This window comes from Xyrauchen texanus, chromosome 34, assembly GCF_025860055.1.
Source record: "Xyrauchen texanus isolate HMW12.3.18 chromosome 34, RBS_HiC_50CHRs, whole genome shotgun sequence".
In the NCBI taxonomy this organism is placed as follows: Eukaryota; Metazoa; Chordata; class Actinopteri; order Cypriniformes; family Catostomidae; genus Xyrauchen; species Xyrauchen texanus.
In genome coordinates, this window is record NC_068309.1 from 25,181,008 (window position 1) to 25,196,621 (window position 15,614).

Here is a 15,614-nt window from a genome sequence, read left to right on the forward strand (position 1 = left end):
AAAGAAGCAGATGAAATAAGGAGAGATAAATGATGGATGTCTAAAGGCTAAGTGAATTGGTCCGCCGCCCATCCCTCTCCTCACACACCCCGCTACATACATGGACACAGCAGTTAGCAGAGTGTGTCGCATTCTGTGCATATGAACATCAGTCGTAATGAAGAGTTAAGTGAGAGCCACCCCTGAGAGCTGTCTGGATGATTGAGGTCAGGAGAGGATCAGGAGAATGTTTAAATGATCTTACCTGGAGAGAGAGAGATAGACAGAGATCTGAACTATTGTTTAGAAATGGTTTAAGGAATAGTTCACCCAAAAAAGATAATTCTCTCATTATTAATTTACCATAACACCATCTTATTCATATTACTTTATTTCTGCCTTTATGTACTTTTTGGAGCTTGGAAATGTTGGTCCCCATTGACTTCCATTGTATGTTCCGATATTTGGGAATAATGGCTGCACATCTGGGAATATTGATATCTCACCAGTCATCCTGGTTTTATGAGTGAAATTCTCTCTGACTCTCTGATCTCTTCAAGGAAGCTAATAAAATAATATCAACTCAATATGTTGATCGATAGATCAGAATAGATGTAATTTCAATTTATTGATTTATATATTAAGTTGTATATTGAGCAGTCAGACAGTCATTTTTACAATATAAACACTAACAGAACTCACATAATAATGTAATTTCATCTCAAATCATAATTTCATGTCTATTTTAGTATTTATTTCATAGGTAGCTGTGTTATATGTGGAATAATGTACAATCAGCCCGTCTTTATAGCAAAATGAACCCCTTCAGGGGGATAAAATACCTGAAGTCGGCTTATGGGGTGGCTGTGTCTCAGGTGTCAAAGCGCTATGTAAGTGCAGACCATTTACCATTTAATTCCTGACCACCCTCTCTGGGTTTATTTTGCAACAATGACTGGCTGACTGGAAATTATCGCTTACTTAATGCTATTTCCCCCCACCCACATGGCCTTGGTTATATCATCAGAAAATAAATGTTTAAGAGGTGAAGACAGTTATTTAACACACACTGATGAATCATTCACAATCAGACAATTCAAATTAATTAAGTAAATGGGGTCAATTTTTATTTCATGTTGTCTTTAAATTTCTCACGACTATTTACAAGGTTAAGAGACATCATAGGATTGTGTAAAACAGTGCTTCAGACACCTTGTTAACATGACAAACACAAAAACTCCTGTCTAAAGCACTAGAGCAATTTATCCAACATGTTTGACTTTATTTTTCATTTGTGGCCATGGAGGCTCCATCCAGTTAAGAGTGATGCGAGCAGGAAGAATAATGACTCGCTTTTCCAGCATTCTGCCAATCAAACAATAACTAATTTATGAAAACTGGTCAATGCTCCATCAGGCCTATGGTAACCCACCATGTCAGTTAAAGTGACTCATTATTTGTCCATGTACCGCCGCTCTCTCTATCACCATGAACTTTAACTGTCGACTTCCTATTTGATATTTGCCTCAATCCGGTAGCCTCATCACACACTGCCTCTGCCCATGTGGGTATGCAAACATTCACAAAAATCAGTCACACACCTACACACTCCAAGGTGTTGGAGATTCTCTGTCTCTTGGAAACAATACGTTCACCAACCAATCTCTAACTCGCAGCCCTCTGCCACCTGCCTGACTCAAACTGACACACTTCACCGTACATGCCTGAAGCAGATTAAAATGACACTTTTCATTTTTTACATTCACTTTTATGTTTACTTTTCTCCTTTATTCCATTCTTTCTGACATCTGCATGATATTAAAGCCACTGAGTGGCAGGGGCGTAAAATAAGGCTCGATTACAGCTGCAGTTTGATATTTGTGTGTACCTGTATGCATCGATCATGGGCAAAAATATCATGGGATCCCTGTTGTCACTCTAGACCTGTGATAAAAAATGCTGTCAATCAAAGCATCAGCCTTTCCACTCTTGCATTTTGCGTTTCTATTTGACAAAGAGAGGGAAAAGAGGTGAGTTTGCTTGTGTGCGTGTGTGCGTTTATACCATGGGGAGGGATTGTTGTGCTCTGAGTATTTGACAAGCCGAGTGGAATAGATTGGATCCATCTCGTCATGCCATTCAGAACACCCACACAGGAGGTGCAGAGGTGTGTGTGTGTGTGTGTGTGTGTGTTTCTTAACTCACAGACCTTGCATACCTGAAGCAATGTAATTGATTTTGTGTGTGTGTGTGGCAGTTTGGCACAGGTATTATCTAGGGATTGGGAGTTTTCCCTGGGTGATTTGAGAGTTTTTTTGGTCAACAGTCAAGACTGACAGAGCTGATGCAATGTTAGAGCTGGTCCTCTGGTTCTGCAGTTCAGTGTAGCCTTTCATTTATATTTATAGCAGAAGAACTTGTGCACCTCATATCAAAACACACATCAAAGGCTCACACACTCAAAGGAGATCAGAAGCAATGAAAACAAAATTTCCACCTTCAGCAAGATACTAATTGTATCTACGTGTGCATTTGTGTGTCTTTGAAGGTGAGATGTGTTGTAGGTGCGGTTTGTAGACGTTAAACACCTGTTGGCCTTCTGTAACATCTCTCAACGATTGCAGTGAAATGAGGATGGGTTGCGTCAGGTTGATTGAGGTGCAACGGTGAGTGTGTGTGTGTGTGTGTGTGCGTACACACAAGCTCCACAGGGACTTGCACAGAACATTCAGGTAGCAAATGTTCCAAAGTCGGCAGGAGAGATGAAGCTTTGGAGCTCCAGGAATAGAGCTCCAACTCTTTCGGTGAGCTTCCCTCTTCCTGGGCTCGTCGGCCATCTCGCTGCCTTCTGGCCTCACAGTCTTTGTAGCCGGACTTCAAAGCCGCTTCAGACTGAGCGATTTGTTTGCTTTTTACTGGAATGGTGCCCATAGGGAGCAGCCTGTTTTATCCATACATATCTCTCAAGGGTATAAATGCAACATAAGGCCTGATAAATAATTAAATGGTTGGCAAATATTGGTGGGTCTGATTTAGAACATTTGGGCGGTCCAGTGGGTGGCGGCATGTCAAAGGTTGCTAGAACTGCGTAAAATTTGTGTTCAGGTTTCCAATTTCTGAATCTTTCAGCACTGAATTTGCTGATGGACAAAGGCATTGAATCACACACACATGCACACAAACCATTTCACTTACTGTCAAAGCTCCAGAGACTTTCTCCAGATCGCCTCAGCAGTGCGATGGCCACGTATACATGTTTCGTAAAGCTGACAACACTATATGTTTAGTGCCGCGCTCAATTTGCAGGCATCTCTCATGCTGTCAGAATTGAGTCAGCTTTCTTCTGCAGTCATTCCGCAAGTACAAGCTCACAGAAGAGATCAGCTGACATTCTCGCAGCTTGCACCGCAAACCCCCCTTGTCTTGAGTGTTCAGAACCCTGGCTGAAGTCAGCGCTTTTCATGCCTTAGCTCACAGTGATTACATCAGTGCAGCACCTTTATAAGCACATACACCAGAAGTCTCTTAATTCACCTAATAATAAAACTCATTTACTCACCCTCATGTCTTTCCAAACTGCTTTGACTTTATTTAGTTTTCTTTATTTCTTAAGATATATCGCAGAATGTCCAGAGTGTTCGATTTATTCATGCCTAATTTTCTACTTGAAATGAAAAACAAAGATAAAATAGATAACTAATTAATAAAGTTTCATTGCAATGGACATGACAAGTCTACCATTACATTTGATATTTTTTTTAATCAAATAGGAACTCATTCTTCCATCAATTGTGTATATCATGATATACAACAATGAGCCAAAACATCTCAGACAGGATAGCCTTTGTTGCCCTCGCACATCAATGAGCCTTGGGTGCCCAACACCCTGTTACTTGGGTTGTGGTTTGTCCCTCCTAGGAGCACTGTTGGTAGGTACTCACCACTGCTAACTGGAAGCATCCCACAAGCCTTGCTGTTTCAGAGATGCTCTGACCCAGTCGTCCGGCCATTATAATTTGGCCTTGTCACTCAGGTCTTTACTCCTGCCCATTTCTCCTGCATTCAACACTTTGACTACAAGAATTGAATGTTCACTTACCATCTTATCTACCCAGACCTTGAAATGTGGCCTTGTTAGCAGATGATCAATGGTATTCACTTCACCTCTGAATGGTCATAATGTTTTGGCTCATTACTGTATGCCGTATCGTTATCGACCAAAATTTAAAAATAAATCGCAAAATTCATTTTTGCTTATTAAGCTTATAATATTGGTCCGTTCATCACACAAAGCTATCATATGACTTTACAATACTTGTAATACAGTGCACAAGTCATACAGACAACTTTTATGATACTTTTATGGTACTTTTTGTAATTTATGGAGCATTGCCAGTCCCCTTTTTTTTTCTTATGGACAAAAGCATTCTGTACATTTAGTCATATATCTCACAGTTTTTTGTGTAATCAAACAAGGTTGGAAGCCTCTAAAACCATAAAAACTGAAACTTCAAACGGTAAACCTAATGTGTGCATAACACCGAAAATGCATTATGGTTCTATTATTGAAAGTTGTTAAAGAAACCAATCAAAAAAGCGTTCGTCCAGTTTTGCAGAGCTGTCAGCACCAACTTGGCTGGTACAGCTCAGTTTACGGTTAAGTTAATAATGCAACTCATGGCAGGTATAGACAAGGACTTTTAAGCCAAGCAAAACTCCATACTGCAGAGAGTCTGTATTTGTCTACTGCATTAAAATGGAAGATGTAGACTTACTCAAGCAACACAGGAATTTTTTGTCATCCGTGTCCCCATCTGTCCTTCTTTTTCTCTCTCTCTCTCACTTTCTTTTTCCCTTTTTCTCTCTCCGAGCTTTACGTAGGTAATATTATTCATTACTTTGAAGAGGTAAATTATACATAGAGATTACATAAAGTGAGATGCAGATCATGAATTTCACATCTAACACCTTTCCTCATAATAATTAATGCTTAGACTGAATTTTTTTTATTATTTGTTTTTTATTTGATTAGCAAGAAAAAGGTGTACTGTAGCGAACACAATGTTAAAGAAATGTTCCAGATAGAAGTCGAGGTCTTTCTACAGCATGCAACTTGTTTACTTGCATGAGACCGTTTGAAAAAAAAAAATATTTGCACTCTTTACAATGGTAGTGTACAATAGTCCTGTAAACTTCCTTTGTAAGTGCATTTCTGTTCAAATGTTTTCTTGTTTTTATAAACGGCTTTGAGTCTAAGTTATTTTATTTGGTATTTAGCAGGATGCCACAGATTCTGTTTATAGAGCTTCAACATCAAATATCCCTTTAAATGAATAGATCACCCCAGAATGAAAATTGTAAAAAAAAAAAGTTTGTCTTTTCTGTACAATTGCATTTAATAGTGACTAACTTTAAAGCTTAAAAAAAGACTCAAATGTACCATTGGTGTGCAACAACCCAAAGTGAATCAGAAACATCCAGGTACTTCCTGTGCTACTTCCTGAGTGTTATCCACAATTCTGATTGTCAGTGTTAATTTTGTAACCCATGTAAGGTAAATTTTAATTACTTAAATAGTATTTATTTATTCCACTATTACACATTTTGCTGTTATTGAATATCCAGTGTTGACATACTTTACTTGCCTTAACAAATTTGCAGCAAATGAAAACTGCAAGCATACTATTGCACATACTATTGCACATACTATTGCACATACTATTGCACATACTATTGCACATTTAAATTCAATAGACTGTGACATTCTTTATCAGAATTTATTTAGATTGTGAAATAATGTGCACAATAACAGCCTCTCTTACCCTGCTGTGGTGTGGGGGGGGGAAATCAATTCATCCTCCACTTTGTTCTAAAATCAGGCCTTATTCTCATTATGTTGACCGCAGTTAAGCTATTTAGTGATATTTAAAGGTTCAATGATTTTCTTCTTTTCTGATCAGATTGCCCTTCTCTGAGCTCCAGCCTCAATGGATACGGTCCCCTACTGCCCCTTACCAAAAAAAAAACTTGAAACCATCATGTAGACAATCTCACTCTGCCATTTAATGTCAATGCTCTAAAGAAATTCTGTTTAAAAACTTCTCCATTGCACTGTTTAGTGGGATGTGCCATGTCATAATAGGCCGGGAGGAGAGAAAGCAGGAGGGACTGAGGACAAGGGGAAGGTGAAAAGAACAACAAACCAGTGATTGATAAGGCTGATTAGAGGATGGATTGATAAGATGTATTGATAAAATGCATCTCATGAAAAGTGTTTTTGGGGACAATGCAAATTTTCAAAGTAGCTGAAATCAGAGCAGCTGAAAGCCTGTTGGAGTCAGCCCTTTATTTTGACCCCTCGTTACAAGAATGATAAGACGCCCTCAGCAGACATTTTGCTGAGAAAGCAGGAGGGAGGGAAAGACTGAGTTGGCATTGATTTTGCATGGATGAGATTTAGGGAGGGCTTGGAGAACAAAGGGCGGAGGTGAAATGTTATGGTTGATACTGCAAACGTCAGCGTTTTCCTGAAGATGTGTGCAGGTGTGTATGACGGCACTCGTTTTCCCGTAGGGAGACACAGAGCATCTCTCTCATAATTTCCTCCAGCACAAAACCAAGACTAACTTTCTCTAATCATTATCATATACCTAAACACGACGAGTGATCTTCACTACAGCTAATCAGTCTCTTCAAAGTCTTGCAAGTAGTGATTATAGTACATATGGAGTGTGGAGAAAAATGTAGGCGCTTTGCCAAACTCCCCTCTAGCAAAGAAAAAACACTATGACAAGAAATTGGTGAGAATTTTTTGCCATCTATAACAGACATTAAATTAGATTTTTTTTTTTTTTTCCAAAGACAATTTTCCTGTCCCCTCACAAATTGCTTTGCAGTATCAAGATGGCTGTTACTTGCTTCTTGACATCTCATTGTGTGGCATTTGACATTTAGTTTTTTCTTCATGCTCCAACTGCTCTGCCTGACTTATTCATATCTATGCCGAGTTTAGCATTCCTGTAGCATGTGGATTAAACCCGGTCCAACTAAACCTGTCTTGGCACTGAGCCCAAACAAAGCACAGACTGTAGTCAAAGTGTCATTGGCTATAATGAGTGTATTTGTATGCTTAAGTCTCCTCTGTCAGCGAGAGTTATAGTTGTATGGGTGTCGCAGACTCTCGGCTGTCAGGACATGTCATTCGTGTGTACATAAAGTGGTTGGAAGGTGTAATGTAGTGTCATGTTCTATTTTTTAACTCTCTCTTTTTCTCTCTCACAGCTCTTAATCTGCTTGGCTTGAATTGGCGGCTGAAGCCCACTGAAGGGCATCTAGTGAACACTGGCCTTAGCATGAGTATACCTGGCATCGGTGACGTGGCAACAGTGCCATCCGGAGGCAGAGGTAAAAACCTAAAGTGTGAGCCAGAGCCAGGAATAGTTCACCCAAAAATAAAAATGATGTCTTTGTTCTAAACCTGGATGCCTTTTTCCCACATGAAGAAGAAAAGGAGAAGTTGACAAATCTTTATGCAGCTCTTTTCCATACAATGACAGATAATAGTGACCATGTATGGCAATATCCAAAAAGGAAGAAATTATCTTATACAAATTGTTTGCTATATTCCAAGTCTTTTGAAGCCATACGATTGGTTTGTGTGACATAAATAAGTCATTACTAATAACTTTTATATTTATTATTTTCAGATTCTTCCCCTCTGCCACAGCTATCAAATAAAAAAAGCATGATATATGTGTCATGTTAGGTTTTGTGTAAATGATGACCAATGAGAACCAATGGCATTTGATATCATTGATATATAACCTGTGCTATGAGTACCATATTAGATTTTGAATAAGGATGAGTAAATAATGACAGAATTTTCATTTCTGAGTGAACTATTCCTTTAGAGAAAACAATGATATCCAAATTGACCATATTTACTTCTTTAATAAATGCCCTTTTATTAAATGGTCCTATAGTGGTCAGTTCGTCAATGCATAGTATTCTAAAGGAACAGGACATTTTTTAAAATCTTTTATATCAACATTTAATAACTTTCTCTGCCTTTGAAGCAGATTTTCTCTTGACATAACCAAAGTTACATGGCCAAAGAAAAATAATTTTCACCAGTTGCGTAACATCCAAAATACATAATTCAATTCTGATGGTTAAAATCAAGTCAAAGCTCGATGAATTTGATGGACAAATCAAGGTTTGTGAATGCCATCTCATGTTGTCTTTAACTGATCCAACTCTGGCTAAAAGCATCTGTGCACAAGAATACTATTGCTAATGCAGTTATATTCAGTGATTGCTGAATGTAGTCACTGTTTTTAACACATTAGTCTGAGTCTCTATAAGTATAATCTGAGCTCTACAATTGACTGCCCTTTATAATAAAATGAGAGAGCACATTAGTGTAAAATCACAGTTTCAATTTCCTTATTCTCACGACGACCTTAATCTAAATGGAGCTGTCTAGATTAGACGTGTTGGATCTCAGTGGAACCTTAGTTAATGGTTCAAAGCTGTGGCTAACTCTCACCGGCTCAGACACAAAGAGTCTCCCTGTCTTTTCTGCATTCACCTCATGATTTATCATTATCAGTGTCAACACGTTCAGATGATAAAGACTGCAGCTGACCTTTAAAGAGTGCTGGTATTGACGTCCTTCGCACTCAGAACAGATACCCCTCCCTTTAAATCACTCTGAAACAGTGCTTACTCATGGAAGAGGAAACATGCTGCTGAAAGTGTTATCAAATTAACCCAAATATTTAATACATAAACATGCAATAGGCAGGAAATAGGTAGAACTTTGAGAATAAGTAGTGTTTGAATTCTTTGGAGATTCCGTTTGAACCTGCATATCATCACTTCACAGCACTTCACTCTGTACGATTTTACGGTCCTTTGTGATTATTGCTTGTCAGACTCTGTGATATGAGTGCATTGAGAATTGGGCAAAATTATATCCAGGGATGGGAGGGTTACTTTTGAAATGTATTCCACTTCAGATTACAGAACACATGCTGTAAAATGTAATTTGTAACATATTCCATTAGATTACTCAAGGTCAGTAACATATTCTAAATACTTTGAATTACTTCTTCAGCACTGGTAGATTTTTTTCACTAGTTTTTTAAAAACTCTGTCAGTACAGTAAGACAAAATACACATTTTAAAAATACATTCTCTGAAAACCTAAAATATATTATGCAGTGTTGTTTTGACAAATCTAATTGATCTTGTTTTAAGAATTTTTAGATATTTTGACAGGAAAAAAAAAAATACAATTATCAAGAATATGATTTTTGCCCTAATATCAAAGGTCTTACTAGAAAAAGAAATTATGATCTAACGTGAATTTTCTTGATAAAAATATATGATCATGCCTGGTAACATGTGCATGTAAAATGGTTAGAAATAGGATTTTAGCTTAGCGTAATGCTGACAATTTACACAAGGTTTATTTCTATTTCTTCTGCTCCAAACTTACTTCTAACTTACTTCAAACTTACTCCTCTGTCTCCTCGTATGAATGTAACACATCATAAGAAAGTGTTTCACTGCTGTTCAAATGCACTTTAGATCGCATCATTTATATGTATAAATGTTTTTCATCTGAAAGCACTAAATATTAAATGAAACAAATGACAATAAAATAAATTAATCTCTTCTATAATCAAAATACTTTTTGAATGTAACTGTATTCTAATTACCAATGATTTAAATTGTAACTGTAGTGGAATACAGTTACTAATATTTTGTATTTTAAATACATAATCCCATTACATGTATTCCATTACTCCCCAACCCTGATTATATCAGACTTTATGTCCCAATCGTCGATCAGTATGAGCTGTGCGAAATGGAAGGGAAGCGCCGTAATTTTGCCTGGAGGAGTGTTTTTTTCTGAAAGAAAAAACAAGTAAGGGAAAATTTTTAAAGCAAAATGATAAGAACATTTTAAATTTTTTTGTTTAGTAGCTTTTACTTTTTATTATGTTTTCATTCATATTGCTGAAGTGTTACACTTTTTTTCCAAATATTTAGTTTATTTATTTAGTTCTAAAAAATAGAAAAAAGTGTTTCTCTCAACACGTTGAGGGTGGGGTGTGGGTTATTTCATCTGGCCCTTGTAGGAGCATTGCATGACTGCTATGCAAAATTTATTAAATTCCAGAACCACCTCTGAGGCTAAGATTCATCACAAAGGCAATTAATCGGACTTCGGTGAACATGTCTCACTAAGCAATCAGAGGCTGCCGATTTTGCCCTACAACAAGAGAAATCCTTTACAATATCCGAAATTTGTCTCAGATGGCAAAATTGTGGTCAAAATCATATAGTGTGCACCCGGCTTTAATCACTCACTCGCATGAACAAATTAATTAACTTCTATATACTCTAACAAAGTGTTTAAGAACTCCAGGAAACATTGGCTAAAAATAAATGGCATGAAACATGTTCTAAAATAAGACAAATGTATATCATCAAACCTTATTTTTTCTTGTGTCATGACGTTTGGTCATGAGACACACAAGTGCAAGGAAATCAGTGATCACTACATTCTTTCAAATATATCTACGACATGGGGGTGCATAATAAATTTGACAGAATTTATATTTTTGGGTGAACTCTCCCTTTAAATCTTGACATTGCTGCATTTTGGATCTTTTTACATGGTGGCACGATTTCTTAATCAGAACTATCATAAAAAGTTTCCAACTTGTAATTATGAGTTAATTGTGTTTTTTACAAGTTATAATCTTTGAGTTATAAAGGGTAAACGTGTTTGACTTGCTGTCTGCAAAGGAAGGGCTTGAGGATGAGGCAAGACTCACGCTCAGATTTATCCCCCTAAGGGACTACTTAATATATGGAGGTAACTATAGTGCAGGAACTCTTAAAAGATTGAGGATGGAAATGGGGAGGTGGAGATATGCTGGAAAGACTGTCGCTAGAGTGAATATAGTGTTGGCTTATATCCTGTGGGTTGATTGGCAGATTAGATGAGCAAGCTCCTCCTGAACCTTCGTTTAATAACTCCATTAAAATTGAAGATCTGAGAAGACAGAGCTAGACGAAAACAGACTTTACTAGGCAGACCACCAAAACCAAGATCTGGAAGGAAAGAAAAGATCTCTGTTCCATTGGCTCTGATGTGAGCCGTTTTGGCTGGCTGAACAATTCCTGAGAGTGTTAACTTCAGTTCCAGAGAAGAAGACCTTTCTCATGTATGCTCTCCAGGGGTCTATTTCTCTCTCCTCCCTCTTTTTTCAGTATTTCTTTATGTGCTTCCCCATTTGTCTCTTTCTATCTGTCTAACTTTCACCATCTCTCTCAGTCTCAGTATAGTGCTCTCATTAAGCGCAAATCTGTCCATCCGCACCCCTTGTTAATGATGAATGTTGGTGTGGCTCCCACTCATTGCCAGACTAGGCTGCTTTAGCTGAACTGTGTGTGTGTGCGCTCTCCTGCAAATAGAGGGCTTGATCCATTTAGGGAAAGAGCCTGCTTTTCTCTCTCCCTCTCTCTCTCTCTCTCTCTATCACTTGTTTATATGCAGATGTTAAGCAGGCAGGGAAACAGATTCTTTAAGCTTATCAGGGCACATCAAACACTGAGAACAGCAAGTAGACTGACAGTTAACACCAAACACACTTGTGTTGCACTGGCCATTTAGATACACTAGTTTGTGCGTGCTTGTGCGTTGCCTCTAAAACCATTATGGGCCTTGTGCTGTGTTATTTTCTGATTGGAGCGTTGCCATCTATCAACACTGTCAACATGAAATAGTTTTTTACATAGCAGGTGTGTACCTGGTAATATGTGTGTTATTTACTTATAAAAAAAAATGTGTTATGTGGCTAGCTCTGTCATACAGTGTTAGTATAATCTCGCGGGAGAAGGTAGGGTTTGAGTAAGGGTTGATGACTTTGGCAGGCCACACTGCACACTCATTAGTGCAGAGCTCCATCTCAGTTGAATTATATGTTGATTTTTCTTCTTTCGCTCTGCAAATATTTTCACTCAGAGAGCGGAGAATAATCCCCTTTCTCCATGCTTTTGTCTTCCTTTCTTTATCAAATAAATCTTGTCTCTCCTCTTGGCCTCTATCTTCTCAGGGCCGTGGGTGCTGAAGAACAGCAGTATAAACAGCGGGGAGCTAGAGCTGGGGCAGCGTGTCAGTCAGGACGTTCCTCCGGGCGTCTTTTGGAGGTCCCTGCTTCACCTGCGTCAGCCACACTTCCTCAAGTTTAACATCTCCCTGGGCAAGGATGCACTGTTTGGGGTCTACATGCGAAAAGGCCTGCCTCCATCACATGCTCAGGTGAGCAAATCGCCAACATGTCTGTTTTTTCCCTTAAAGGGCCATGTCCTAAACGTGAAAGCATTTTAAATTAAATAAATGTGAAAACGTCGAAGCATTTTATTTTTTGATCTTTTTATTTTAAAAATCTCTTTATTATAATATCTCTTTTTTCCACTTATTATGTCAGGGTTTCTTGCACTAAAAAACATAATTTATTTCAGGGGTCTTTAACAGAGTGTCTCAAACCAAATTTTGGAAATAAATGTTCATATGCGTACAGCTACATTTTTCTTTGTCCCTTTTCACATAAAATTGTATAAAGTCAAATTAGCATGTATACAAGTATATGACTCGGTACCTTATAATGACTATTTTAATAGCTTTGCAATGTGTGCGTCATAATAAAGTATGTAAATGCATTAATATGGTACTAAATGCATGTTATTATAGGCCAGACTTATAATGCAACCCTGAATTTATACAATATGCGACAGGTGGGCCCTACTCTGTATTCTCTTCCATCAAGGGCCCCTGAAAATGTATGAAGACCCCGTGTTTAGTTTTACAAGACCATTTGACACCCTTTCTCTATGACCTTGTAGTGTCACGTTCATGTGTTTTGTTCATGTTTTGTGTTCATGTCATTTATTTCGAAAGTTTATTCCTTTTTCTTTGATCTTTTCCCTCATGTGATCCTTATTATTAGTTCAGTCTTGTGATTGGTTGTCATGTTTACTTGTTACCCATGTCTGTGTATTTAGCCCTGATGATTGCCATTGTTCAGTGTCAGGTATTGTTAATGTAATGTTGTTTGGAGGTCAGGTCAAGTTCATGTGTATGTTTCTGTTCACGGTTTTTGGATTTCACGTTTATGATTAAACTGCACTTGGGTTCTTCACATCATCATCGTCTGCCTGTCATTGCTGAGCGAACGTTTCAGAATACCGACCCACTATGAACCCAGCAGTTCAGCTCCTACACCTATGTCAGGGGAATCGTCCCCTGGAGGAATATGTAGAGGACTTCTGTGCTCTGGCCTGCAGGGTTGACTTCAATGATATTGCCCTCAAGAACATTTTCAGTGTTGGGCTGAATGAGCCAGTCTCCGCCCTGATGCCTGACGGTCGAATTACCCTCAATCTGGCTCAGTTCAGTGATTTAACCCTACAATTGTGCGTTTCATCTTTCACAGTAGGAGTGGCTGAGGATGAACTATGCACTCCTACAGTGACTGCCATGTCAGAGCCACCTACCGGCATGGCCGCTGAGCCACAGTTCCCCGTGATGACCGCCGAGCCAGAGTTCCCCATCATGGTCGACGAGCCAACGCCCCACTTCAAGGTCGACAAGCCAGCGTCCCACGTCACGGTCGCCGAGCTAGGGTCCTGCGTCACGATCACCGAGCCAGAGTGTCACGACACGGTCTAGAGCTTGCTCCACCTTCTGCCCCGGATGACTCTACTCCATGCTGCCATTCCTTCCTCATCTTGCCATGTTACCACGTCTGCCACGTCAATTGACCCTGCTTTGGTCCTCCGAGCCTCCAGCTTCACCCTGGCCCTTTGAATCTTTGGCTACTCTCCAGTTTCACCCCTCAAACCTCTCACGGCTCCACTTTCCTATGGCTCCACCATGGTTTCATGCTCCACGCCTTGTTTCTCCAGGCCACGCCCCACATCCTGTCTCGCTAGGCCATGCTTCAAGGACCCCGCCACCCCCAGCTCCCTATTGAACTCCATGTGTTTTTGTTTGGGGGTCGGGAGCCGCCCCTTGTGGGGGGAATTTGTCACATTTATGTGTTTTGTTCATGTTTTGTGTTGATGTCTTTTATTTTGAAAGTTTATTCCTGTTTCTTTGCCATGTCATGTGATCTGTTCCCTCATGTGATCCTCTGTTGTTCCATGTGTTTTGTTCTCATTGGTTTGTGTTCATGAGTCTTGTTATCTTGTTATCAGTTCTGTTGTCATTGGTTCATGTTTCATTGTCTTATTATTACTTCAGTCTTGTGCTTGGTTGTCTTGTTTACTTGTTACCCATGCCTGTGTATTTAGCGGTGGGGGAGGAAGCTTTGCATTGTGAAAGAGTGTTTCTATATAGTACATCAAACTCTTTCTATTTCTTAAAGGACACGAGCAACCTTTTATATGCCCCCAAAACAGTAATTTTTTGCTAATCACCATGAAGAGATTATCTGTGTAGATGGGCTTTTTTTGTTGATTTAATTATTTTCAAATTATCACTGCATATTTTTCCTTGGCATTTTTACACTTGCCTTGTCACATTTTAGAGTTGTTATTATTCATAGATTTTCATTTAATTAGACTTTTTTGATTGTCATCACAATGTTGAAGGTGAAAATGTTGTCCGTTAGCTGCTTGTCTTGTTTTTCATCTATCCTCACCTCTCTTTCTCTCACTCTTTTTCTTTCTCCCTGTTGCTCTTTCTTTAGTATGACTACATGGAGAGGCTGGATGGAAAAGAAAAGTGGAGCGTGATAGAGTCTGCTCGTGAGCGACGCAGTATTCAGACTGTAGTCCAGAACGAGGCTATCTTTGTGCAGTATCTAGACCCCGGCACCTGGCATCTGGCCTTCTACAATGATGGCAAAGAGAAAGAGTCTGTCTCATTCAGCACTGTGGCTCTAGGTACACACCTCCAGCTTTTATTTACATGCAAAGTTTAACATTTTAAAGGAAGATAGTAAAATAGAATCTCGGTTATTTGGTTACATACTTTTTAAAAGTTTTTTTCATTCAAAACAACTTACAGTACACCTGCTTCACCTCTTCACCTTGTATTATTTTTCAGTGTGTATTTGATCAGCTAAGTATAGAGATGAAAATGGAGATGTTTTCATGGCTTTCACTGTGAATTCATCTTCAGGCTAAACAATGAATCGTTCTTTAAATCAAAGGAACACTATTTAGAGCGGTAGAAATTAGTTATTGCCTGGTCAGGAAGAAAAGACTATGAAATATGGTGTTGTTGCTGATTGAAAGCCAGAGGCCACACTGCAAAGAAAAAAACAAATCTTAAAAAACATTTTCTGTTTGTTTTTCAGTAAAAGTATTTACATTTTAAATGTGTAATTTCTGTTTTACTAATATCTCCTTAAAGGTTACGGTAAGGAACTTAGAAAAAAAATTAAAGGGCACATTTTAAAGGGTTTATAATTTTCTGAAAGCACTTTGTTTTTACAGTCATTTTAGGAATCTACGGTTTACAGTAAAGGTCAACCAATAGTAGATTTTGCAGATACTGATAACTAAGGTGATGGTAAAGGCCGATAACCGGTTAATCGGCCAATAGTTTT

General features: G+C 38.6%; 1 protein-coding gene across 1 annotated transcript in view; it reads left to right on the top strand.

Moving 5' to 3' along the window:
• LOC127628053 (teneurin-2-like) overlaps positions 1 to 15,614 on the top strand; it is a 390,490-nt gene that overhangs the window by 329,237 nt on the left and 45,639 nt on the right. The window contains exons 8-10 of the mRNA XM_052104713.1: positions 7,261 to 7,383; positions 12,114 to 12,319; positions 14,751 to 14,946. Of these exons, the coding sequence (XP_051960673.1) occupies positions 7,261 to 7,383; positions 12,114 to 12,319; positions 14,751 to 14,946 (525 nt within the window). The remainder of the gene's footprint in view (positions 1 to 7,260; positions 7,384 to 12,113; positions 12,320 to 14,750; positions 14,947 to 15,614) is intronic.